The sequence below is a fragment of the Zingiber officinale genome, chromosome 10B, assembly GCF_018446385.1.
Source record: "Zingiber officinale cultivar Zhangliang chromosome 10B, Zo_v1.1, whole genome shotgun sequence".
Lineage (NCBI taxonomy): Eukaryota > Viridiplantae > Streptophyta > Magnoliopsida > Zingiberales > Zingiberaceae > Zingiber > Zingiber officinale.
Window position 1 is genome coordinate 32,451,323 of NC_056005.1, and position 27,035 is coordinate 32,478,357.

Consider the following 27,035-nt stretch of genomic DNA (forward strand, 5'->3'; position numbering starts at 1 on the left):
TCACGTCAAACATGCGGTGGCAGAAAGTGGGACACGTGACGTTCAGCTAGTGGAAGACATTAATGAGGCTTAATTAAAAGGTATGGCCGTGTACTCGGCCATAATGATTAGATATTTCCATGATCTTCAAGAAATTTGGATGATGTTAGTTACTGTGAAAGGGTGCTCATCCGAGGGAGCGCATGGAAAAGAAATTTTTCACCAAGTGTTGTTGCTTATCGTCCTGATCGGCACAGAGAGTAGGTTATCACATTGTTGAATGACCTATTCACTATATGAATTCGTAAGTATGATCCGAGCGATAGCTACAAATCAAGCCTAGTGAAATAAAGTCGAACGGCGTAAACTCTTGCTCCGAGTAGAAAATTGGGAGCATATCTGGTCCGATCAGACGTGGATGCTACCGAAGACTCTACTGGTTCAATCAGTCGGACTTGCAGCATCCTTCAACTAGACTTGAGGGGGAGTCTTGTGATGTGGCGATAGAGAGGAGCCCACCTGACACAGGTCAACTGCCAAGGTGGAGGTCAAAGTCAAGGTGGTCAATGCCAATGTGTCAGAAGGCTTACCTACGGTGGCCGAGCGGAGGCCAGCTACAGCGGTCGGTCGGGGGAATCAGAGTCTGATCGGCAAGAGACTACAAAAGCCGATCGCACAATAAGTGTCCAAGCGAGCCAACCGTCTAGATTGGATAATATGGTAAGACAGTTAGAAGCTCAGTGTGGAGCATCGGGACACTAAGGAGACTGAAGAGTTTGTTCGAACGGAGAGGGCATGCTACTACACTCAGTTACCGCAGGGAAGAACAACCGAGGTTGACAGAGCGGAGGGATCCCGACGACTACCCTGCTTGGCCAAGCAGCAAGACCCTTGTCATCTCTCTGAAGCTGATAGAGCGGAGGAGTCCCGATCGAGTGGCTATCCCGCTCGGCCAAGCAGCAGGACCTGACCATCAACGGAGCGGAGGAGTCCCGGCTGAACGGTTACCTCACTCGGCCAAGCAGCAGGACTATTGTCGTATATCTCAATATCCTTCTGAGAGATAGTGCCATTGACACGAGGCATGATCGATAGACGAATCGTACGACGAAAGCTTCTATTGTCTTGTCAAGGATATGCATGTCCTGTTAAGGTATGGAGTCAGAGGTACTTTTCTGACAGGTCCTTTCATAGGACATATTGGAGAACATGTCCATACCTCGGGGAGCGTGTACGTCGGCCACCATAGATTTATATAAAGGGGGGTCCATCACCGTTGAAAATACGCGTTATTACAGTTTGCGCTTGCGTTACTGTTGCCCCGCTTCTTTTTATATTTTTGATTACTGAATTAAACGTCGAAGGACCAATACCGAGGATCCCTTCACTAGCTCAACATTGATATTACTTATTTTGTATAGCACTATAGCCATTCAGTATAGTAATCATATCCTTAATTTTTCATCTTTATATTTTCGGATAGGATCACTTACGTAGTCCTCCTAGTTGATTCATGGTAATTATTCAACATTAAAGTATTTATTGGGCCTACTGTTCATCTTTATCACTTCTCATACCCAAGAAATTCTTCTCTCAACATTTAGTTTGATATCAATTTATCTGAGCATTTCGTCCAAGCATTAAGTTGACCTCAATTCCATCTGTCAACTAAATCTGGTTCAATGGAAGAAAAAGATGAAATCAAGAAATATAAATTTGGGATCACATGAAAAAGTTGTCAGTGCTTGTTGGGGGTACAGAAGCAGGATAGGCCATGGAGATTATTGAAATATTTAACAAATAATAAGCTACAGTCGATTATTATTATTATTATTATTATTATTATTTTATTATTATTATTATTATTATTTATATTTAAAAAAATAATTTTACATAAATTAATTTAGTTTTATTTTATAAATTTATTAGAAAGAAGAATACATACTGTGAAATGAGGGTGAATCCTCTTATTCATAATTTACAGATTAAAAGATGATTATTTTTTAAAATTTTTAATTTAAATGAACCTTAATTATTTAAAGATGGAATATATTTACGAATCAAAAAATTCCTATTGTTGTGGAATTAGGATCTCACGTTTTAATAAAAATTTAATTTTCAACCAAGATAGTATACTGAATGGTAAATTTTTTTTATTGAAGTATAACATGATATTATTCATCTGTCTCATGATTAAATATAAACAAATAAATTCTAGGATTTTTTTTTTAAGTAAGCGGTGCTTTATATAAGAAATATAAAGGTCAAATACTTAATAAAGTATTTTAATATAATAAAGAAGCTCTAGTAGGTATTCAAAGGAGTTGGCATAACTCCTGCAATAAAGGGCAAGATCAATAGATGCAAGCGCAACATCAGCAAATTGCGGAGAGTAATGGATGAGGAAGTAGAACAAACTACAGCACAATTAGAATTTTTTTGGATTATAAAATTTATATAAATCTGTTTTGTTTTTCTTTCTTTGTTTTTACAAATTTAGATCTTCTGGAATCAAAATTCAGTTTATAAAAAATATTGACATTCTTTTAACTTTATGATCGATTACAGTAATACCATGTATAATACGAACCATTAATATAATGATCAAGACATGTCGAAAAAAAAAATTCAGTTAAATTTTAATTTTGATCTCATAATTTAATATAATAATACTCTATCTTAATTGCGAAAGGACGCACATAATTTTACTACTGATGGATATTTGGATTGAACTTTTGACATACATATGACATATCACACAAGACTAAACGTTGCATAAGTCCAACCTCCAATCCCATACATTTATGAAAATCAAATCAAACATTCACCAATAACTATCACTATCAATCCTTCCTTTTCTTCTTTATTTTTTTATTTTTAATTGAAAAAAATCACTAATAAATTCAGCATGTGGCCAAGAGGATGGATCCAAATCTATAAATGATAAATAATAAATTTAGCATTTACCCTGGCCACTTTACTTAATCGATTTCCCCCATTTCCAAGTAAAAAATAGAAAAGAAAAAAAAGGCATAAATTAATTGCAATCCAGCTGGCGGACCATTAACTCCAAGCCCATTTGTAGCAGATCCAGCCAGAAATGGACTCAGCTCACCCAATCGCATCCCACCGGCGCTCCTTTTGAAGCCCGCGTTAACCTAAAAAAGTCGTCCACTTTCTCGCTCTCTGACACCGACTACGGTCGGTCAAATTACCGGATAGTGCCCTGACCCCACACCGTGAGCTGGATCTCGTCCGATCGCCCGATTCGCTCCGCACGATCTCGATCGGACGTCCGGGATCGATCCTTCGGTCTTAAATGCCGACGAAGCGGGAACATTTATGGAAACCACCGGATGGTTTCTATAATCTCGGAGAGAGGAAAAAGGGACGTCGAATGGAATCGGAACGTTATGGAAAGGGCTTACGAGGAAAGAAAAAGTTCCGCGCCGTTGAAGTGGACGAAAATTATGGAGGGTATTTTAGGAATATTAAAAGAATACTGGGTTTTTATTTGTGTTTTTATTCGGCTGTCTTCTCTCGGGAATTATATTTTCTTTTGAGAATTTTTATTTTTTATTTTTTCGTTTTTCTGTTTTTCTTTTCCCCTTCGTCTCTGCTGTCTCGTCATATCTTCGTCCACTTCCACTCTCCTTCCCGAGCTTCCATTCTATTATTTTGGAGAGATTTTAGGGCTTTTTCAGTGTTCAGATTCGGTCGCGATCTCTCGAATCCAGTCGGCTGCTGGCAAGAGATCAGTGTTGCGAACTTCCCTCCCGATTCAGCGTGATTTGGTCTCTCTTTTGGGAATTTTATCTCCTCCGGTCGCGGCTGCAGTTTTCAGCTCTAGACTTGTCTTTTCTTCGATTGATTGGCATTGGGAAAAGGTTGAATTTGTCTGGTTGATAGCTGGTGCTTCTTTCGGGCCTCAGTATTGGGATTTGGAAAGGAATTGTTGATGATTTGAGGGGTTGTAGTAGTTCTTGGAGTTCCAGTGCTTGTTCACTTCAAGGTGTAAGAGAATAGAGGCATTGTTCAAGTCCAAGACGATCTTTGCTTTATGGTGGTCTGCCATCTTGCTTCAGGTATTTTGGGCAAATTTTAGCTTTCGAGTTTGCTGTTTCTTTATGAGCGTGTCAAATGTTTCAAGACTATTGTTATCCAAAAGTTGGGTCGATGTAAAAGCCATTTCTGCTTGTTAACTGTAATCTATCTTGCGGTCTGACCTCATAAAGATTTATTCTCGTTTGTTCTTCTGCATTGCCCCCGCTTAGTCTTATGAGACGATTTGGAGGAATACATATGTTGTTGTCTCTGTTTACCAGTGTTTCATCTTGATCCCTCAACACATTGGCGAGGGATCTAGGTATCGGGCGAGTAGAATTTAAATTGGAATTTAGCTTTGAAGATTTTGTCAATGAACCTCCTCGGATCAGTTCAGTCTATTCACCATTTCATGATTCTTCTTGGACTTGTTGTGTTGCTGTTTGCATATCAGTGTAAGGCCCAATCACCAGGTGCGTCTTCAAGCTCTGCGAGTTCACTGAACGCTCTTCTTCAGGATTATGCTTACCGTGCTCTTGTTCGTCCTCACACTGGAATTATCTATCTTGGTAATGTTCCTTCGAATCTCACTGGTATCGAAATTGCAGCAGTAAGACTCAGAAGCGGGAGTTTAAGAAGGAGAAGAATGAGGTATAATGAATTTGAGATCCCGGCCGGCCTTATTGTGCAGCCCTATGTCAGAAGGCTGGTATTGGTGTATCACAATCTGGGTAACTGGTCCTCTTTCTATTACCCTCTTCCTGGTTATACCTACCTGACTCCTGTCCTTGGGCTACTTGCTTATGATGCAACAAATTTGTCTGCGACTAACTTGCCAGAATTAAGCATTGTAGTTTCGGAATCATTCATTTCAATTAATTTTACCAATGTAACTCATGTTCTGCGTGGGGATGCTAGATGTGTGTGGTTTGATGTGAATGGCTCACCGGATTTCCAGAACTTGGTATCAAGCAATACCTGCTCAACATACCGTCTAGGGCACTTCTCCATTGTGATCAACTCCAGTGAGATAGCTCCTTCCCCAATGCCTAGTTCACCTCCAGGGCCGGTGCCTACTCCTGGTGGTTCTAAGAGCAGCAATGCTAAGGCATGGAAGATTGCCGGGGGTGTTGTTGGTGGTCTTGTGGTTCTAGCTGCCTTAATGCTACTTGTTTATTGTATACGCCAGAGAAAGAATAAGAAGGTGGGGCAATTGGAGCAGCATGCAGATGCAGGGGTTTCTCTACAAACAGCAAGGGTTGGAAATACACTGATTCCTGTGGCTTCAGGAACACGGACACTGCCAGTCCTCGAGAATGAACTTGTTGCTTAAGTGCTATTGTTTTCTCCAGTTAAGGAACCTCTTCAAGGATTGAACTTAGGAACTAGCTGAAGACCGTCTTTTCAAGTGTTTCATATGTATAGAACCAGAGGCTGCCATTGCTACGTTCCATGTTGTCCTGCATTGGCTGACATGGGTTGAACTCCGCATCATAGCTTATTTACGGTATCCATTCTTTTTGGTAAAGTTGTTTGTGTTCAAATGGCTCCAGTCGTTATTTTCACTGTTCCAGTATTCTTATTGGTTAAAAAACCCTACTGTCACGGAGAAACCCACCGAGAATATGGTGTTTGTTGCAAACTGGAGAGCTTTTTATTATTTATTTGTTGGTTGTCATGCTTAGAAAAATCTTGCTAATATAGCTGAGTTATCATTCATTTCATGTTTCATGGCGCCATCAAATGGATTTGCTATGTGTTCATGATCAATCTCTCCTCACCGAGCTAGTAAAATACCTTGATAAGATGTGATCATTTTCTTGTTACCATGATAAGTCTTCATTCCATCATCCTATCTATTTCTGACTTTGTGCAATGCTTCTAGCTTTGTTACAAGTCTGACTTAATAGAACTACAATATGCTGGTTTTCCGAAACCAAAGTACAGCAATATTATTTTAGAAGCTCGTAGAATTCATCAAAAGATTGCATGCTTATTACTTCAATCATGAAAAGTTGAAAATTTCTTCTTGGCAATCACTTAGCCAATTTTCTTTAGAATTATGTACCACTCAAGGGTCACGAAATAGTAATCATGTATCTCAAACCCCTATTTAAGATTATCAGTGAAAGAGACACAACTTCTCTATTTCATTCTCTTCCTCGATACTTCTTTTTCCATACTTGCAACATTTTGATTGTTTTGTCTTTAAAATAACAAAGTGGTAAACTTTTTGCATATGCAGATTCTGATACTGAAATATTTCCTAGTCAAAATATTTCTGAATCCTTATTTTGGAATTTATTATATCAAAAGATTGCAATCAGAGAAATTTGCTGGAATAACATTGTGTATTTTTGCTAGTTACAAAGTTGTAGATTCTTAAGATTCAGACGTAGGAACTGGACATAGAGATGGACTGAATCATTCAATCCAATGACATTAGCAAAGCGATGAAAAGTATAGGAAGGAACGAGATGCTTGGGTTCTGGGAACCAGAAATGTTTGTTTTTTTCCTTTGAAAACAGGTCCGGAGTTGAACCGGTCAGCATCAGCAGGCTTTTTAATGAATAGTATGTATAACTTCCAACTGTTTATATTGGGGCTGATTAAATTTGTCTCACGTGCTTGTTTGTTTTAATAAATTTATGTTGAACTTTAGAAATTAGTAATAAATTTCTCAGCGGTGAGCAAAGTTTAAAATGTCAAATCGTGTCGAAGTTACTGGTTCAGTGTCGGTAGTGGATTGTAATTGAAGAAGAAAGGAGATGAAATATAAATAGAAGACATTGTCTACTTTCTATGTGGTATCATGTTTCATTGATTATATTTCGAGCATTTCGTGCAATATGATAGAGTTGATAGATTTAAGTTTTTTGTAGACTTGTTTAAACATTTAATTTTATTATTAGCATTAAATTACTGAAAACAAGCACACAATTCTGGTTCAACCTTGGTGTTTTTCTCCTGTCTAGCAGCACAGTGCAAAGGTTCCAAAAGGTTGTGTATTCTTTTCTATCTTGAGCATTCAGCAATTGCTTTGCTAGTGGCTGAGACGTCCTCCAGTTCTACTTCTTAATTAAGCAGAATCCGACAGAGACAAAAAATAAACACAATTGATGGTGAAATATTCCTAATATTTCTGCTAATGAAGGGATAGATGGCGAATCTTGGCGTTCATGGTTTGGTGGCGATTCAATTTTATCAAACGACAGAACAATCCAAGTCGGTAAGCAGCTCAGTGCACGGCAGAAAGGCCGAGTTTTAGGAGTTGAGGTTCGATAGACTCTCGATTCATAAAATCAATGTTAGAGAGGAGCGCGAGAGCTCTAACACTCGAGTTATTTGGAGTTCGAGTAGGGAGCTCAGCAAGCTTGAACTTGTTGGACAACTTTGAAACCGTAGGTAAAACCTCCCTTTATCTCATTGTGGATCGGTGATGAGGGGTGCTTAGATGAGCGAAATCATTTAATCGCGCAATCAAAGGCCACACCCATGTCGTACGAGCAGGGATTCTAACCAATCAGGTCATGGGAGCGACCCGGCTGCAGTGCTGTTAGCACAGGAGGTTTTTTTTAATATATTTTTAAATATTTTTTTTTAAAAAAAAAAGTGATGTGCCATTTAATATTTTTTGAAATTTAGATGCGCCTTTAATATTTTCATGTATGCGAAGTTGCATTCCTGGACAGGATCCACATCGCCGAGAATTTATTTGACGTCAAATGTAGCGGGTGTGGCTGACTTGGCTGGGACCATCCTCCCCCCCCCCCCAATCTGCACCTGCAATTTACAGCATCAAATTTAATATTTAATTCATTTAATTGACATTAAATATTCAATATATGCTGATTAATTCTTCAAAACTAAAATTCGGTAAAAAAATTAAAAAGGTGCTCATTGTACCAGGTCAAATATTTAACTTTGTACGTACTAAGTGCCTAACCAACATTTTCATTAGGACGGCTGAGATGGGTCAACTATGTATTCATGATGCGTCAAGAACATTGATCTCATAATAGATCAAGACTGTTGTTGAACATTTCCTCGTGGCATTAATTTATTACGGCAGCAAACGCGCTCGAAATAAAATAAAGATATTTTAAAAATAGAGCTTTTGGAGGATAAAACGGACCTTTTTTATTTTTATTTACTATTTATTATCTCAAACGACTGAATTAAAAAAAATCTGATGTTCATTTTAATGCTATCAACGAGGTAAAAAAATTATAATGTTTTACTGTAAAATTATTTTTTAAATCACTTTATATACATCGACTATGATTATTAGTTCCGTTAGCAATCCAACGGACATCTCAACAAATTGATAATCCTACAAAATTCAGATGTATTTTTCTTAAATAAATAAAATCTTTTTAAAAACCCCCAAAAATAACGTAACTTGAAATGTTTTGACTACTCGAACTTTTACATCCAGCTCCAACGATTTTCTTTATTCTAAAATTTAAACCAAATGATTGAGTCATATTTTGTCTCACGATCCGACTAAATACAAACAGCATTTTGATAACTTGTGGCATTTTGAAGCAAAGAAAAATTATAGGAGCAAAGTGGCATTTTCTCAAGGACAACCTCAGAGTTAAAAAAGGTAAAATTTTGTACGGATATGCCTGAAGTCTAGTTTGCCAAAGTATAGGGTGCGAAAAGGATATTTGGGAGCCAAAGTAAAATTTTATCCCGAACTAAATTACTTCAATGTCCTCTCCTTTACTTGATGCCTCAGTCAGTCTCTACTCCCCGTTTTCCTTTTTTTTACGCGAGAAATTGCGGCGTAAACTGCGAGCAGCAGCGAATCGAGAGAGCCTCCTCATCACTGGAGCGCGGAGCGGATTCAGGGTTCGACCTTCGCTGATGCGACGGCGTATTTCGAAGAGGGGAGTTCTAATTCCTTCTCCTTGCTTTCATGGAGTGCTGAAGCTGTGGTCTTTGAAGCAATGCCGCTGGTTTTCCTCTGCGATCTCTAGATTTTCTTTCCTCAACCTGCTTCGATTTCAGCTCCTGTTCCTCTTCTTATTCTCATTCCGTGCCTTCTCCAGCGGTTGATCTTGTTCGGTTAGATGTAAGTTTAGGTTTTGGAGATCTGGGGGACGAAGTCGTGCGTAACAACTCCGAGTTCGCTTCGGATTCGAGATTCCTTTCAGTCGAGGCGCTCGATAGTTGGGGTTCAACTTCAGATCTTCTCCTTCGGAGGTGCCAGTCTTAGAATACGGTGAGTAAAATCTAAGTCGGCGTTTGGCTTCGACTATTTTTCACTTTCCAAAAACCTCTACTTCATTTTCCTTTGTTTCTGAGGAAGAAAGATTTTCACTTCAAAATTGATTATTCTTTTGAAAGATAATTAATGGGGATACTGAAACAATTAACCTATTTGAAGCTGAATCAGATGGAGTTATAGTCCTGGTTTGCTTGTCACTGTGTAGTAATGTGTTTAATGCTTTAACTGTTGGTATACTATGAGCCAAAAGCCATGTAATGGGAACTATTAAATCCTATAGTGGCTTCCTTCTTCAAAGTTCCAACCTTTCTCCTTGGTTGAAAAAGTTAAAGCGTCTCTTTCTTTTGATAAGTGGAATATGCTTCTGCTTTAGCTTTTGATAATGCACTATACAGAAGTCGTTTCTTTTGATAAGCATCTCTTTCTTTAGAGTTTCTTTTCAGTGTACTTGCATTTGATGGGTTGAAGCTTGAATATGGAGTAGGCTTTCTCAGTTCTTATAGTCTCTCCTTTTTTCTTGCAGGTATTTGCTTTCCTTTTTTTATCTCTGAATAAAAGTATACATTTTCTTGAATCCACTTCAATTGGTGGTGCTTTCGATCTGGAAATCTCATAATCTTAATCTTTGAAAATGATTAAGGAATCTTAGCAATTAATACAGAAGAAAAAGACAATGGGCATACATTCATGATTGAGAGAGGGATGATACTTAACAGTGGTCCCCTTCTTAGCAGTTAGCAATAGCTAGGAAATAACTAGTGGTTGTCACCTGTTGTCACCATTTAATTCTTAAAAGAGAGAATGAATGCTTTCCGGAGAGTGAATGCAATTTGATTTATGCCAGGATTTATCTAGTTGATCTGTCATCAAAATCACAAAGATTTTAAATTATGGACAAAATTATCTTGCTGGTCATATATGTTAATTTTTTCTGCTACAATTGAAAAGAAGCTATTTGTTCTGATATTTGTTCAAACTTTTCATTCTATTCCTTCTTCTTTCCCTTTGGATAATCTTTGATGAAGCTGTTTATTTATGATACTTATTTCAAGGCTTGGTCTTAATTCTTTTCCTTTTCCTTTTTCAGTGAAGCTGGACAGGAGAACCCCTAAATTTGACTACTGAATAGACTCATCATGTTCTTTATGCCCTTTTCTTAATTGATTACTTCTGATGGATTACTTTTTGGCTCTCATAGCACTTCCTTTGATTGTTTTCTTATTTTTCCCACCATTTGTGATTTGCAACTTAATCTCAGATGAGCAAGCCCTTTTAGACTTTGCAACTTCCATCCCTCATGGCCGTAAACTTAACTGGAGTTCTGAGAATCCAATTTGCTCCTCATGGGTTGGAGTAACATGCACACCTGATAATACTAGTGTGCGCACTCTTCGGCTGCCAGCAATTGGCCTTTTTGGGATGATCCCCACTAATACACTTGGAAGACTTGATGCCCTTGAAGTCTTAAGCCTTCGATCCAACCGCCTTATGGCTAATCTCTCTTCAGATGTTTCATCCATTCCTTCTTTGCATTTTCTGTACCTTCAACATAATAATTTATCTGGATTCATTCCTTCTTCACTATCTTCAAATCTTACATTTCTTGATCTCTCCTACAATTCCTTCCTTGGAGAAATTCCAGTGACAATCCAGAATCTTACTCACCTTACTGCGCTGTTACTTGAGAACAATTTGTTGTCTGGACCCATCCCTGACATTGAACTCCCAATGCTTAAACATCTGAATCTGAGTAATAACAACCTTAGCGGACCCATACCACAATACCTCCAAAAGTTTCCATCGGAATCTTTTCTTGGTAACCCTTTACTCTGTGGAACTCCTTTAACAGCATGCTCTGCTATATCTCCTCCAGGAGTACCTAAAAAAACCAAAAAAAGCTTTTGGAAAAGACTGAGCACAGGTGTCATTATTGGAATTGCTGCAGGTGGATCGGCACTTCTGATTTTACTCATCATTTTAGTCCTATTCTGTTTCTTCACGAGGAAATCTGCAGAAGGTAACAGAAAACCGAAAGGAAAGGGAGCTCTTGGTGCAAGGAGTGAGAAAACTGAGTACAGCAGTAGTGCACAGGAGGCAGAGAAGAATAAGTTGAGTTTCTTCGAGGGATGCACATATAATTTTGACTTGGAGGATCTATTAAGAGCTTCTGCTGAAGTTCTTGGTAAGGGAAATCACGGGACTACATACAAAGCAGTTCTAGAAGATGGTACAACAGTAGTTGTGAAGAGGTTGAAAGAAGTTATCATTGGAAAGAGGGAGTTTGAACAACAAATGGAAATAATTGGAAGGTTCAGGCCTCACCCTAATGTAGTCCCACTGCGAGCTTATTATTACTCCAAAGATGAGAAGCTTCTTATATATGATTATCTTCCTTCTGGCAACATCTCCTCTCTTTTACATGGTACATGTTTCTTTTAACTCCATGTCTTTGCACTGATAATGCCTTTTAACATAATAAATAAACACAAGTGATCTGAGAAATCATGGATAAGAAATTGCTGCAGCATTTAATCAACTATAAGAGGCAAGTAACATATACTGGTCTCTGATTAATCTAACTAGTGAATATTTACAGATTTCTACTGCTCAAAATTGTTGGATATGAGCTGTGGTCACAGGAACAATCAAAATGTAAATAGTTATATTGATCTTGTTGAATTGGAATGGAGCCCATTCCATCCTTAATTGAACATGGTACAAGAGTAGAGCTCACCTAGCTCTGATAAGATGTTAAATTTGGGTGGAACTCATTCCATACCAAAATAAGATGGAACCATCTCCACCCTAATTCAACATGTAGTAAATCTAGACCTACATCTCTGAGTTGTGATGGATGTTAGAAGAATTGTTGAATCTAGGAATCTTCATTCTCATTACTGACAAGTACGATCATTGTATATGTTTATGTGTTAAGAGGGTGTAGCCCTTTTATTGACAAAATGAGCTTCACCTCAATTTAACTAAACTCCACCACACCTAATATTGGTGGGATCAATGTTCTTGAGCTCAACCACACCTATTTTGTGTTGATAATTCCAAATTCTAAACCAATGCACTAAACAATCTTTGTTCGATAATTCATTTTCTAGTCCCTTAATAGTAGCTTAAAAATAGTAAAAAAATATATTTTATTTTTGAAATATCATAAAATAATAAAGGACTAAGTATAATTTGGATGGTGGCAGCTCATGTTTTTCCAATGATTTGGGGTACCCTTCAGGATTTTATAGAGCTAGATATTCTTAAGGAAGGCTATATCTAAGTTATTATTTTGTTGATTATGTCAAAGTAGAGTTTTTCTTTGAGGCAATTCTAATGTCTCATATAAATAGCAGGAAGTAAGAGTGCTGGAAAGGCTCCCTTGGACTGGGAGTCCAGGGTGAAGATTGCTCTTGGAGCTGCACGCGGCATAGCACACCTTCATACTGATGGTGGGGGCAAATTCATCCATGGAGACATCAAATCCAACAATGTACTGCTAACCCAGGAATTTGATGCATGTGTGTCTGATTATGGTCTTGCCCCATTAATGAGCACTTTGGCGACAGCATCCAAAGTTGTGGTGGGCTATCGAGCACCAGAAGTCATCGAGATCAAGAAGTACTCTCACAAATCTGATGTATACAGCTTTGGTGTGTTGTTATTGGAGATGCTCACTGGAAAAGCCCCACTGCAGTCTCCAGGACGCGATGATGTTGTGGATCTGCCGAGATGGGTCCAATCCGTGGTACGGGAAGAGTGGACTGCTGAAGTATTTGATGTGGATCTTATGAGACATCAGCACATTGAGGAAGAGATGGTTCGAATGCTTCAGATTGCAATGGCTTGTGTTTCAAAAGTTCCAGATCAGCGACCTAAAATGGAGGAAGTGATCAGAATGATCGAGGATGTCCGTCTCTCTGACTCAGAGAACAGACCATCTTCGGACAAGTCAAAAGATGACAATGCCCCAACACCACAAGCAGAGACAGAGACAGAGATCACAACGTAGAAGTTTAGACATTAGGCTTTGCTTGGGATTTAATTCTGCAAGTTTCTTTGTTTAAATTGATATTGATGTTTGGTGAAGTTTGTTTCAAAGGTTGTTTGGGCATCACCATGTATTTATGCGAAGTAAACCAATCTCTGCTCATTTGGTTAATTTTTTCTTTTTGCTATTTTATTTTCAGATGGATATTAATAAACATTTCTGTTAGTTTTGTTTGGTGTCTACATACTCATTGTTCTTGACATCTAATTTTATTGCTTCATTGACATCTAATTTTATTACCTTACAGATTTTGTTAGTCTCATTATTTTTCAACACAGGATTCAGATTTTCTACCATGGAAAAGTCAGAACGCCGTTTTTTTTTTATTGAATTGTAAAAAGATTTACTATAATGAATTTTTATTTAAAAGGTGTCTATTCTCACGTAAAATGATATAAATATTTTTTTATGCATTGTTTGCTTCTGGCACATGCATGTTTTTAATACACGCATCTCCTGCCTATAGTCCTGTTTAAATCTTGATTTGAGATGGTATTGAAACAGCTTTGTCATCAGAGCTGTTATATAGTTATAGTTATAACAGTTATGTAACTCTTACAATATAAAAAATAATTTTAGTAAAGATAATCAAAGTTGTTTGGAACTTTCGAAAAGACTTGAAATGATGTTTGCTGAATTTAAGATTAAGTCGGTATAGATTGAGAAACTAATATAATGGGTACATTTTTTAGTTCATTTCTGATAAACTAATATGAGTTCGGGTCAAAAAGTTAATTCGATATGTGCATCTTTGAATTCGTTTTTAGGACGGTAAATGAACAAAACGTTCATAAATAAGTTTGGTGTTCAGGTTGGTAAGAGTTTGTTTATATTCATTTAATATATATAAGATTAATTAAACAACAATCTTGAACAATTCGTTAAACTAAATAAATGAGCTTGAACATATATGTGTTCAACTCGTTAACGTTCGTGAACATAGTTCATGAATAATATTTACAAACCATATTCATTAATAAAATTCTTTTCAATATACTAAATAAATAATAAAATAAAATAAAATAAATAAATAAATTTAAATTATCAAGATCAATAACCAATCAAACAACTAAAAATTTCAAATAATCAAACAAGCTTGAATTGAGAGCTTGATAACATCTAAACAAATCAAGGTAGAACCAAGCTCAAGTCAAACTCGAACCAAACTTGAATTGAGAGCTTGATAACATCTAAACGAACCAAGCTCAAGCTAAGCTTCAAACAAACTCAAGCTCATAAAAAATAAACCAAGCTAAGTTTGAACACCCATTTCAAAAGCTTGGTTCATTTTAAGCTCGACTTGACTCGACTTGATTACCTTATCAAATAAACTTGAACACCTTAAAATTTGACTTGATTCGACTTATTTACCGCCCTATTCATTTCTGCTAAACTAATCCGAGTGGTCTAAAACTAATCAGATGTGAGCTTTTCAATTATCAACGAGTCTTATTAAATTCTCCCAAAAAAACCTAATTAATTTTTGTCTTATTCTTTCAATTGAAAATTATGACTTTGTTAAAAAACTTGGTGTAGTAGTAACTAAGAGAGTTTGACGAAAGGATAGTCTTATGAATTAGAAATATCTGGTTAACAATCTGTCAGTTTAATTATGAAAATAAATCTGAAAATCCTTTGTTAACACATTAACTCACTAATCTCAGTTGTAGTTATCGCAGCTATGAAATCATAGTTACTATAATTATTATAGTTATGATAGACTAGCTACGATTTCGTAGCCACTACATAGTTGTACATTACAAAAAGAATAGTGATTAGTGGCCAAAAATTTTAGTTGCAATTATTTTGGTCGTTGATGTCATATAGCGATGAAAATTTCTTTAGCAGCGACATTAAAGGTTTCATATAAATTTATAGTAACAGAATTAAATTCGTGATATTAATAATAAATATTAGCTAACATTCTGTAACATAGCAAAATTTATTAGCGACCCCACGAGTCATCCGAGATGGTAAGCGGTGGCATGCTTGCCACATGAGGTTGTTGATACAGTCTGACCTGACTGTTGTTTTGATGTTGACACTGATTTAAGTTTGTATCAGATATTAATTAAACTCAGAATGACTACTGATCGAGGTTGATCAGTTGGGAGGGAAAGTCCTGGTGAGTGAAGCCAGGCAAGGGAAAATCCAGATGGGTCAAGGTTGACCAGACATCTGGTGAAAAGTCCAAGCAGGGAGCTTGGCACGGGAAAAGTCCAAGTATGGTGACTTGGCACGGAATGGTCAGAGAGGGCTCGGTAGCTCATTCTCTGGACCGGACGAAGTCGGAGAGGGCTCGGTAGCTCGTTCTCCGGACTAGGTCAGAGAGGGCTCGGTAGCTCGTTCTCTGGACCGGACGAAGTCGGAGGGGGCTCGGTAGCTCGTTCTCCGGACTAGGTCAGAGAGGGCTCGGTAGCTCGTTTTCAGGACCAATCCTAGTATCACATAGGCGTTGGATCGGTCAACAGACCGATCCAGTGAGACTTTGATTGTCTGATCGGTGCACAGACCGATCTGGTAAAACTAGGTTTGCTGATCGGTCTGGTGACCGATTAGGAAACACTCAGTAGCACACTGAGTGTAATCTGATCGGTCTGTAGACCGATCAGGAAACACTCAGTAGCCTACTGAGTGTAATCTGATTGGTCTGTAGACCGATCAGGAGATGATGTCGCGAGAAGGAAAAAGGCAGGGGATCGGTCTGTGGACCGATCCATATGCACTCTGATCGGTCTGTAGGACCGATCAGGCCATATCCTGATCGATCTTGGGACCGATCAGGTGACGATCTTAGGAGTGCGAGGAACCGCACTCATTAAGCCCTGATCGGTCTGCAGACCGATCAGGCCATACCCTGATCGGTCTTCACGACCGATCAGACATCAATTCAAAGGTGTGGATCGGTCCGCTGACCGATCCACCTCACTGTCTGCACACACTGTCAGGTTCTGCTTGTTTCTGATTCGTTTGAACTAATCAACTTCTGCTGTGAGCTTTATGTGGTGCAGGTTGCAGGTTCCATTCCAGTGCTTAATTTCAAATTAAGCCTCATCAAAGGAATAAGACAGAGCTTACTTTTTTCCTGTGTATCACTGCGATGAGGGAAGATTGAGCATCAACGGATACTGATGCTAACAGACTGCAATCTTTGTTCGCGATCAGCTTGACTCCTGTGGGTTGGTTGGAGCTCAGAAGACACCAGCAAGACCAAGGATGGTATTGGTGTGAGTTCAGAGAACTAGCTGAGGAGGAAGAGTGATTGGCGATGCTTGTGTTTACAGCAGAGATTCGACGCAGAGTTTCTGCATCGAAAGAGCAGAGGCATAAGAAGAGAGACGAGGAAGCAAGGAATAGAGCTATCGGTTGGTTGTGTGAAACAAGTTGTGCTGTGCTTTGTGCTTGAAGAGAGGCTGTATTCTTGTGTTCCTGCTTGTGCTTGTTCTTCGCTGATTGTGGCTGTGAGCTTCCTTTGATCATTTCACTTGAGCCACTACTGTAAGTCTTGTACTTAATTTCTTACTGCTGTTAAAGACTTTGTGGAGAGGTTACTCCACCGAGAAGGAGAATCTTTTAGCCGGATAGCTTCCGGGGTGTGATCTACCGGAAGATCAAGGGATCGTCCACCTTACGGACACGCCAAGGAGTAGGGGCAAGTTATCCCCGAACCTCGTAAATCTCTGAGTTAGTGTGTTGTGTTCTCTCTTTGTTTTAGTTTTCTAATTCCGCTGTGCTAACAAAGTTCTTGAAGAAATTTGTGTTTAGTACTTTTCAAAGAGGCTATTCACCCCCCTCTAGCCATCTAAGATCCCAACAAGTGGTATCAGAGCAAGGGGCTCTTTGATTCGGATTAACACCCAAAAGAGCAAACAAGGATGGCTATGAAGGAAGGCTTTAGCACAAATCGACCACCCTACTTCGAAGGAGCAGATTTTCAATATTGGAAGGGCCACATGGAGTATTACCTCAAGACCGACATTGCCATGTGGTTCTCAGTCAAGGAAGGTTTCACACCACTAAAGGATGAAGAAGGTAAGGAACTCGATTCGTCAAGGTGGTCTACCGAACAACTCCGCAAAGCACAAGCCGATGCCAAGGCTATGGTCACCTTGCAATGTGGAATCGCCAAGGACCAACTCGTCAAGGTAGGTCCGTTCTCGAGTGCAAGAGACCTATGGAACAAACTCATCGAGCTCCAAGAGGGAACTCGAGATTCTCAGATTGCCAAGAGGGACCTATTCTTGAATCAACTCCAAAATCTAACCATGAAGAACAATGAAACGGTGAGTGAACTTCATGGGAGATTCAAGGAGATCATCAACGGTCTACACTCTGTGGACGAACGAGTGGAGAATCGCGATCTAGTAAGGTACGCTCTTAAATCTTTTCCTAGGAATGCCTTGTGGTCATCTATGGTAGATGCCTACAAGGTATCCAAGGATCTTTCCATTGTTAAACTAGATGAATTTTTCTGTGAGATGGAACTTCATGAGCTTGCTAACAAAGGTCAAAAAGAGAAGGGTATTGCTTTATTTGCAGGACCAAAGAGTAAGGATGGAAGAAGGAAGAAGGAAAAGAAGAAGGAAAAGGAGATTTCCTCATCCACCTCTTCCTCCGAATCCGATGATGAAAGTGGATCATCATCAAGTGAGATGGCGAACTTCGTAAGAAGGATTATGAGAAGAAGCCGAAGATACAAAGGAAAAGGTAAAACTAATGATCAAAATTTTGATAAATCTAATGTTATATGTTATGAGTGTAGCAAGAAAGGACACATTCGGAGCGAGTGTCCGAAATTAAAGAGGAAGGAGGAACGAGCCAAAAAGAAGGAGGAAAGAGCCAAGAAGAAGAAGGCTCTCAAGGCCACTTGGGATGAGTTCTCATCAAGCTCATCGGAGGAAGAAGAGAAGATGGAAAAGAGCACACGACAATTAACACTCATGGCAAGGGAGGTTTCGGACTCCGAAAGTGAGGGAGATTCGAGCGACGCTTCAACCGTGGCTTCATCATCGTCGGATGATGAAGAGGTAACCTCTTCTCATATAGAAAAGTGTTATAAAACTATCACTCACTTATCTACATTGCTTAAAAAGTCAAAAACAGAAAATAAATTGTTAAAAGAAGAAGTAAAAAGCTTAAGGACCCTTAGGGAAGATGAGGTCGATGACCTACATCTAGAAGTCCTTGAGGATGAGAACAAGGCTTTAAAGGGTGAGGTTGAGAAACTCAAGAAAATGCTTGAGAAGTTCTCAACTAGCTCTAAGACTCTAGACATGATTCTAAATGCCCAAAGGGCAGTCTACAACAAGGCCGGGTTAGGGTATCAACCCAAGGAGTCGAGTTTCATTTCTCTAATGTCTAGAACTCAAAATAGTAGATCACATGTTTCTAGGGCTCATGGAACTAGGAAAGGTATGACCAAGGCATGGGTTCCTAGGTCTTTCGTTGTAGAAGCATTAGGTCCCAAGATTTGGGTACCTAAAACCTCTATCTTCCGTGTCTTGTAGGCATTGGTCGAGGGGGAGTATCTATCAACTTGGTTTGTTGATAGTGGATGCTCCAAGCACATGACCGGGGACAAATCACTGTTTATAACCATTCAAAACAAAAGTAGAGGTAATGTGTCTTTTGGTAATAATGGTAGCCTTAAGGTTGTAGGAGTTGGAGACATTCATATATCCGAATGTCTCCATATCAAGAATGTCCTTCTAGTCAAGGGGATGACTTTTAATCTCCTAAGTGTCAGTCAATTGTGTGATACGGGTTACACAATTGAATTTCATTCAAGTCAATGTTTGGTTAAACACATTGACACACTTGACACGGTACTAGTAGGCACAAGGGTTGATAATATTTATCAAGTATCATTTAAAAGTGCTACTAATGCTTTGATTAAGTGTTTCATGTCGAAAGAAGAAGAGTCTTGGCTATGGCATAGAAGGTTGGCACATGTAAACATGAAGAACATCCGGAAGTTGGCCAACCAAGGATTAGTGCGAGACTTACCCAGCATCAAGTACCAAAAGAACAAACTATGTGATGCATGTCAAATGGGTAAGCAAACAAAAGCATCTCATAAAGGTAAAAGCACTGTGAGTACATCTACTGCCTTAGACTTATTACATATGAACTTGTTTGATTGTAACAATGTTATTTCATTGAATGGTAGTAGATATTGTTTAGTAATTATTGATGATTTTACTAGATATAAATGGACTTTCTTTTGAAAACTAAGGATCAAACCATAAATATTTTCATTTCCTTTTGTAGAAGAACTGAAAATGAAAAATCAACAACAATTAAAACCATTAGAAGTGATCATGGTGGTGAATTTCAAAACCATAGGTTTTTAGAATTTTGTCAAGCAAAAGGGTATAGACATGAGTTCTCAACTCCAAGGACCCCACAGCAAAATGGGGTTGTGGAGAGAAAGAACCGAGTCTTACAAGAGGCTGCACGAAGCATGCTCAATGAGTACTCACTACCGAGTTACTTGTGGGCTGAAGCTGTGAATACAGCTTGCTATGTGCAAAACCGAATCCTGATACGTAGGTTTTTAGGAAAGACTCCCCATGAACTTTGGTTTGGGAAACCACCTACAATTAAACATCTTAGGGTGTTTGGTTGTAAGGTGTTTATTTTGAACACCAAGGACCATCTTGGAAAATTTTCGGCCAAGGCTGATGAAGGGATACTGGTCGGGTACTCGCTCACCAGCAAAGCCTATCGAGTCTACAACAATAAGACTAAATTGATTGAAGAGTCCTCTGATGTAGCTTTTGAAGAAATCCCTAACTTAAATGATCAATCAAGGGCTATAGGAGAAATTCAATTTGAACTTAGAAATCTAAGTTTGAATGATCAAAATGAAGAACGAGTCGAAGTTGACTCTGATGTTGATGAGCAAAGGCAACAAAGAACTCAATCTGATTCTTTGCCTGATACTGAGTCTCTGCCTGTGCATAGTGAGACCATTCATGAGGCACCGCCAACACCAAGACAATCTAGGATAGCCACTAGTCATCCCCAAGACCAAATTGTGGGAGACATCCAATAAGGGGTTAGGACTAGGTCATTCTTTAGAAATGAGTCCAATGAGGTTGCCTTAATCTCAGAAATTGAACCAAGACTAGTTGATGAAGCATTGCACGATCCTGATTGGATCATAGCTATGCAAGACGAATTAGGTCAATTTGAAAGGAGCCAAGTATGAGATTTAGTTCCTAGACCTAGGAAGACCATCATTATTGGAACCAAATGGGTCTTCAAAAATAAATTAAATCAAAAGGGTGAAGTTGTAAGAAACAAGGCAAGACTTGTAGCCAAAGGCTATAGCCAAGTCGAAGGTCTTGATTATGATGAGACATATGCTCCCGTGGCCCGATTAGAGTCCATTCGCCTGATGCTAGCTTTTGCTGCACATAGAGGTTTCAAGCTCTATCAAATGGACGTTAAATCGGCTTTCTTGAACGGTCTCATCAAAGAAGAGGTCTATGTTGAGCAACCACCGGGGTTTGTGAGTACCGAAGCTCCAAACCACGTATACAAGCTCAAGAAAGCTCTTTATGGGCTTAAACAAGCACCTCGAGCTTGGTACGAAAGCCTGTCAACTTATTTACTAGAGAAGGGATTTGTAAGAGGTCAAATAGACCCAACACTATTTCTACGTAGAGATGGTGAAAACATTTTTATAGCCCAAGTATATGTCGATGACATAATTTGTGGCTCAAATAACAAGGGCTATTTGAATGAATTCATTTCTCACATGGAAAGTGAGTTTGGGATGAGTCTAGTAGGAGAGTTGACATTCTTCCTCGGACTTGAAATCAAACAAACTCGAGATGGAATTTATGTCCATCATACAAAATACACTCAAGAGATGCTTAGAAAATTCAATATGAGTGACTCTAAGGAAGTGTCCACTCCAATGGCAACAAACACTTGCCTTGACAATGATGAGAGTGGAAAACCAATTGATCTAACGCAATATAGAAGCATGATTGATAGTCTTCTATATCTCACAGCTAGTCGACCGGACATACTCTTTGCTGTGGGCATGTGCGCTAGGTATCAAGTCTGTGCCAAGGAATCTCACTTAATTGCAGTTAAGAGAATTCTGAGATACCTTAAAGGCACAATTAGAGTAGGTCTTTGGTACCCACGTACTGAGTCTTTTGACTTGATAGGTTATACCGACTCCGATTATGCTGGGTGCAAATTGGATCGGAAAAGTACTAGTGGGGGCTGCCAATTTTTAGGTTCATCTTTAGTTAGTTGGTCAAGTCGGAAGCAACATTGTGTTGCTCTCTCCACGACCGAGGCCGAATATATTGCCATGGGAGAGAGTGTATCTCAGTTGTTGTGGATGATACACACCCTAGAGGATTATGGACTTTCTTATAAGGGTGTACAAGTGCTATGTGACAACATTAGCACGATCAACCTAACTAAAAATCCAGTCCATCATTCGAGGACCAAACACATTGAAGTGCGTCATCACTTCATAAGAGATCACGTAGCTAGGGGAGACATTGCACTCACATATGTTGAGTCAAAGTCAAACCTAGCTGATATTTTCACCAAACCCCTTCCGGAGAATGAATTTAGTCATTTAAGGAGGGAGTTGGGAATGTGTTTGGCTCCTTAGGTCCTTAGGACTTCATCATGATCAATAAGGAAAATTAAAATGACAAGAGAAATTGGGAATGATTTTGGGCAACTTGGGAACATCTCACACAAACTATAAGGTTAAACAAAATGTTTTTGCTTGCTAGAAATGGGGTGAGATGCTAGGATCAACCAAATTGTTCAAAATGTATCATGCATCCCTTGAATAATGAGGTTGACGAGATATAAATTGAGTATGGAGAAGACCATTACATAATTTATGTGTATTTGGTTCCTAGATCTTACTCATATATTCCAACCAAGGAATCTTGGTTGGACATTTGCCTAATAAAAAAAAAACATCTAACATGGTTGATGTGGTTGATTGATACCTTTGCTTGATACATTTCGTGACCTTGATTGAAAATAGGACAAGTTGGTGAAGAAATATCAGCAATTTAGACATATTTTGATAAACTTGAAACTAATCATAGAAAGGACGAATTTTGAACCAGGCTATAGATAGCCTAAGTTAGTTTTGGTACCTTGGTTCACTATAGATTATAGTTTCAGCAAATAAATAACACAAACTTCTCAGGTCTTGAAAGTTCTCTGGTTTTGAGACTTTCAGATTCAAGAAGAAGTTTAAGTATCTGAAATTTTCGAGCCCTGGATGATTCCAAACCAGGAGAACAAATCCTTAGAAAATATTCATTGGTATCACTGAATATAGTCTGTGGGCTCTCCAAATCCTAGGTTCTGACCTTAGTAGTTGTTGAACAAAGTTTCAGAGTCTTTGATACGAATTACAGAGATTGAAATCACTGGATCTCAGTAACTGATCGGTCCAGGGACCGATCAGGATGTTCTCTGATCGGTCTCTACGACCGATCAGGAGAGTTTCAACCTCTCCATTCGACATCTGATCGGTCTGCAGACCGATCAGAGGTTCTGGCACGCTTCAACCTCTCTGTTCGACCTCTGATCGGTCCGGGGACCGATCAGGCGATACTGGATCGGTCTGTCGACAGATCCAGAACGAATCCATAACTCTCTGTTCACTAACTGATCGGTCCAAGGACCGATCAGCTCTCTATGGTTCGCGGGAAGGCCCCCTGATCAGTCCGAGCACCGATCAGAGGGTTTCCTGATCGGTCCAGGGGACCGATCAGACCCCTTTGTGCATTAAAATCGATCCTGATCGGACAGCCGTCCGATCAGATCACACTGTGCACTATCCCCTCATTAAATCCTCCCGACCTCCTCTCTTCCCGATCTTCTTCCTTCTCAAAACCCTAGCCGACCGACTCATAACCTAGCCGACGCCCCTCTCTTCCTCCCGTCTTCTCGACCCATCGTCTTCTAAAAGCCGAAGGTCACAATGGCACCGAGGTAATCTCTTGATCTCTACTGTTTATTGTCTTTGGCTGGTCATGTTATCATGTTCTTACTGTCATTATGGTTTGTGCTCGGTGGTTTGCCCATGGCCGATGCTCTTTCCTTGTTCCCATTGTCCTAATTGTTAGAAAGAAATCCACTGGTGGTGAGGGAACCTCTAAGGAACCGACCGAGAAATCCAAATCCAAAGCTCCTGCTCCCTCTCGACCCCAACCAGCTAGTTCCAGTAGATTTTCTAACCAACAGTTTGAACAAGCGTTTAAACAGAGGACATTCAAGTTACTTCCTTGTCGATCTATTGATAAGAAGTTCATGCAGGAATTTTGTCCCTCTATTTTAGAAACCATTGCCTACTACAAGCTCGATTCTTTGGTTTTTCTAGAAAGGGACATCAACTTTGACCTAGTATCTGAATTCTACAACAATCTTCATCAGCCCGGTGATGGTATCTATAGAACTAGAGTCGCTAAGAGATCTATCGATTTCTCCATTGCAGAATTCTTTGAGTATTTAGATTGCCGAAGGAGTTCAGGAAATCCTTTTTCTATTTATCCTGATTTACCCGTCCCATTGCTTCCCCCACTTGATGTATCATCTGATACCATCCATGAGTATTTCTTTGGACATCCTAGACCGGATGGGCTAGATGAGTTAGATTCTGAGTTCCCTACTTTTGCAGCTTTGAAACTTTCTGCCTCCGATTATATTCTTTTTAAGATTGTCACGAACTGTCTCCTACCAATCACATCCAAACCCCTGGCTGAGATCCGATCATTTCATTGTCTGATGCTCTATGGGTTGCGTCGGCGTCTCGATTTTGATATCATGTCGAGCATCTACACTTCGATCATCTCATATAGTCAGCCTAGCAGCTTCACTGTTTATATGCCTTATGGGCATATAATTACTGATTGGCTTGAGACCCTGGGTGTTGACGTCTCTAGGGGGAGGATGGTAAAGATGGTTAGGCAGGATTGCCGACTTGGGAAACGGGCATTTTCCAAGTCTGGTATCATAGGCCAGAATGGGGCAGTTCGGTGGAAGGATGGGAGAGCACTTGGTGAGCTACCACGGGCGCTTCCACGACAGGCTGCTGTTGCTGAGTACGGAGAGGCGGATCCGGATCTGCGCTGGCAGATTGCAGAGCTGGAGAGCCGCTTTGATCAGCACGATGAGATGATATCTGCTGAGCTGGATGGCCTGCGTATTCGGATAGACCAGCGCTACGATGACCTGCGCGGGCAGATTGACCAGCGCTTCGATGATCTGCGCAGTCAGCAGGTGGTGACACAGCAGTTGCTACTCGGATGGATGGCGCGCTACCCGCCTCCGCAGTCTTACCCAGGCTATCCATCCTCCAGCGTGCCGCCTCAGGATTTCACCCCTCCTGCCGATGATGGTGATGTTCCTCAGTGTGAGGATATTGATTGATATAGTTTGTTTGTTGACTGTCTGTATGTTGGATGCTATTTGTTAGTTTGTCTGACATGGATGTTTGCACTTCTGATGCTACTCATGTATTTATGCTACTCAGTTTTATATTTTCTTGCTCTTTATTATGCTTCATTTTCTATCGGCTATTAATATGCTGTTCACTTGCGTGTCTTGTTTGTCCTTTATTTCTTTATTACTGTCTTATAATACACTTAGACGGAATTCTAAGTACTTTAAGAAACAGACAGTAAGGGTTAAGGGGGAGTTCTTTAAGTTATCTTACCTTATTCGCACCTTTTCGATGTTTGACAAAGGGGGAGAAGATAACTAAGTTTAGATGAATGCAAATTTGATTTTAGAAGACCCTCACATAGTGTTGTATCCGTCTTAGGGGGAGGATCTTGATTCCCCTAAAATTATGAAAATTTGAAGACCCTCACATAGTGTTGTATCCGTCTTAGGGGGAGGATCTTGATTCCCCTAAAATTATGAAAATTTGAACAATTCTGATCTAAACTTAAATCGTGTTGTCAAACAACAAAAAAGGGGAGATTGTTGATACAGTCTGACCTGGCTGTTGTTTTGATGTTGACACTGATTTAAGTTTGTATCAGATATTAATTAAACTCAGAATGACTACTGATCGAGGTTGATCAGTTGGGAGGGAAAGTCCTGGTGAGTGAAGCCAGGCAAGGGAAAATCCAGATGGGTCAAGGTTGACCAGACATCTGGTGAAAAGTCCAAGCAGGGAGCTTGGCACGGGAAAAGTCCAAGTATGGTGACTTGGCACGGAATGGTCAGAGAGGGCTCGGTAGCTCATTCTCTGGACCGGACGAAGTCGGAGAGGGCTCGGTAGCTCGTTCTCCGGACTAGGTCAGAGAGGGCTCGGTAGCTCGTTCTCTGGACCGGACGAAGTCGGAGAGGGCTCGGTAGCTCGTTCTCCGGACTAGGTCAGAGAGGGCTCGGTAGCTCGTTCTCAGGACCAATCCTAGTATCACATAGGCGTTAGATCGGTCAACAGACCAATCCAGTGAGACTTTGATTGTCTGATCGGTGCACAGACCGATCTGGTAAAACTAGGTTTGCTGATCGGTCTGGTGACCGATCAGAGTGAAATCTGATCGGTCTGTAGACCGATCAGGAAACACTCAGTAGCCTACTGAGTGTAATCTGATCGGTCTGTAGACCGATCAGGAGATGATGTCGCGAGAAGGAAAAAGGCAGGGGATCGGTCTGTGGACCGATCCATATGCACTCTGATCGGTCTGTAGGACTGATCAGGCCATATCCTGATCGGTCTTGGGACCGATCAGGTGACGATCTTAGGCGCACTCATTAAGCCCTGATCGGTCTGCAGACCGATCAGGCCATACCCTGATCGGTCTTCACGACCGATCAGACATCAATTCAAAGGTGTGGATCGGTCCGCTGACCGATCCACCTCACTGTCTGCACACACTGTCAGGTTCTACTGGTTTCTGATTCGTTTGAACTAACCAACTTCTGCTGTGAGCTTTATGTGGTGCAGGTTGCAGGTTCCATTCCAGTGCTTAATTTCAAATTAAGCCTCATCAAAGGAATAAGACAGAGCTTACTTTTTTCTGTGTATCACTGCGATGAGGGAAGATTGAGCATCAACGGATACTGATGCTAACAGACTGCAATCTCTGTTCGCGATCAGCTTGACTCCTGTGGGTTGGTTGGAGCTCAGAAGACACCAGCAAGACCAAGGATGGTATTGGTGTGAGTTCAGATAACTAGCTGAGGAGGAAGAGTGATTGGCGATGCTTGTTTTTACAGCAGAGATTCGACACAGAGTTTCTGCAGCGAAAGAGCAGAGGCATAAGAAGAGAGACGAGGAAGCAAGGAATAGAGCTCTCGGTTGATTGTGTGAAACAAGCTGTGCTGTGCTTTGTGCTTGAAGAGAGGCTGTATTCTTGTGTTCCTGCTTGTGCTTGTTCTTCGCTGATTGTGGCTGTGAGCTTCCTTTGATCATTTCACTTGAGCCACTACTGTAAGTCTTGTGCTTAATTTCTTACTGCTGTTAAAGACTTTGTGGAGAGGTTACTCCACCGAGAAGGAGAATCTTTTAGCCGGATAGCTTCCGGGGTGTGATCTACCGGAAGATCAAGGGATCGTCCACCTTACGGACACGCCGAGGAGTAGGGGCAAGTTATCCCCGAACCTCGTAAATCTCTGAGTTAGTGTGTTGTGTTCTCTCTTTGTTTTAGTTTTCTAATTCCGCTGTGCTAACAAAGTTCTTGAAGAAATTTGTGTTTAGTACTT

The 27,035-nt window shown here is 40.0% G+C and overlaps 2 protein-coding genes across 5 annotated transcripts; both read left to right on the forward strand.

Annotated features, from left to right (window-relative positions):
- Positions 1 to 3,584: 3,584 nt before the first annotated feature.
- Positions 3,585 to 6,821, forward strand: LOC122029862. 2 transcript variants are annotated; one of them, XR_006125220.1, is made up of 2 exons: positions 3,585 to 5,530; positions 6,388 to 6,821. XR_006125220.1 is itself a non-coding variant. In XM_042589003.1 (1 exon), the coding sequence occupies exon 1, from the start codon at positions 4,397 to 4,399 to the stop codon at positions 5,354 to 5,356; it is 960 nt and encodes a 319-aa protein (XP_042444937.1). In that variant the 5' UTR covers positions 3,585 to 4,396; the 3' UTR covers positions 5,357 to 5,742. The 2 variants fall into 2 exon arrangements, 1 of the variants encoding a protein (XP_042444937.1); XM_042589003.1 differs by lacking the exon at positions 6,388 to 6,821 and having other exon boundaries at positions 3,585 to 5,742.
- Positions 6,822 to 8,739: 1,918 nt separating this feature from the next.
- On the forward strand, positions 8,740 to 13,554 carry LOC122029533 (probable inactive receptor kinase At5g58300). 3 transcript variants are annotated; one of them, XM_042588560.1, is made up of 4 exons: positions 8,740 to 9,253; positions 9,690 to 9,782; positions 10,347 to 11,681; positions 12,613 to 13,554. In XM_042588560.1, exons 3-4 carry the CDS (start codon positions 10,433 to 10,435, stop codon positions 13,269 to 13,271), a joined length of 1,908 nt encoding a protein of 635 aa, XP_042444494.1. In that variant the 5' UTR covers positions 8,740 to 9,253; positions 9,690 to 9,782; positions 10,347 to 10,432; the 3' UTR covers positions 13,272 to 13,554. The 3 variants fall into 3 exon arrangements, with proteins under 3 accessions (XP_042444494.1, XP_042444492.1, XP_042444495.1); XM_042588558.1 differs by lacking the exon at positions 9,690 to 9,782 and having other exon boundaries at positions 8,740 to 8,987; positions 9,081 to 9,253; XM_042588561.1 differs by lacking the exon at positions 9,690 to 9,782 and having other exon boundaries at positions 8,741 to 9,253; positions 12,616 to 13,554.
- The last annotated feature ends 13,481 nt before the right edge of the window (positions 13,555 to 27,035 follow it).

Bases quoted from the DNA above. Each gene is read 5' to 3' on its own strand.
- LOC122029862 (XM_042589003.1), top strand. From the start codon at position 4,397: ATGAACCTCCTCGGATCAGTTCAGTCTATTCACCATTTCATGATTCTT.
- LOC122029533 (XM_042588560.1), top strand. From the start codon at position 10,433: ATGGATTACTTTTTGGCTCTCATAGCACTTCCTTTGATTGTTTTCTTA. The intron at 11,682-12,612 runs GTACATGTTTCT...TCATATAAATAG, and splicing joins CATCTCCTCTCTTTTACATG to CAGGAAGTAAGAGTGCTGGA.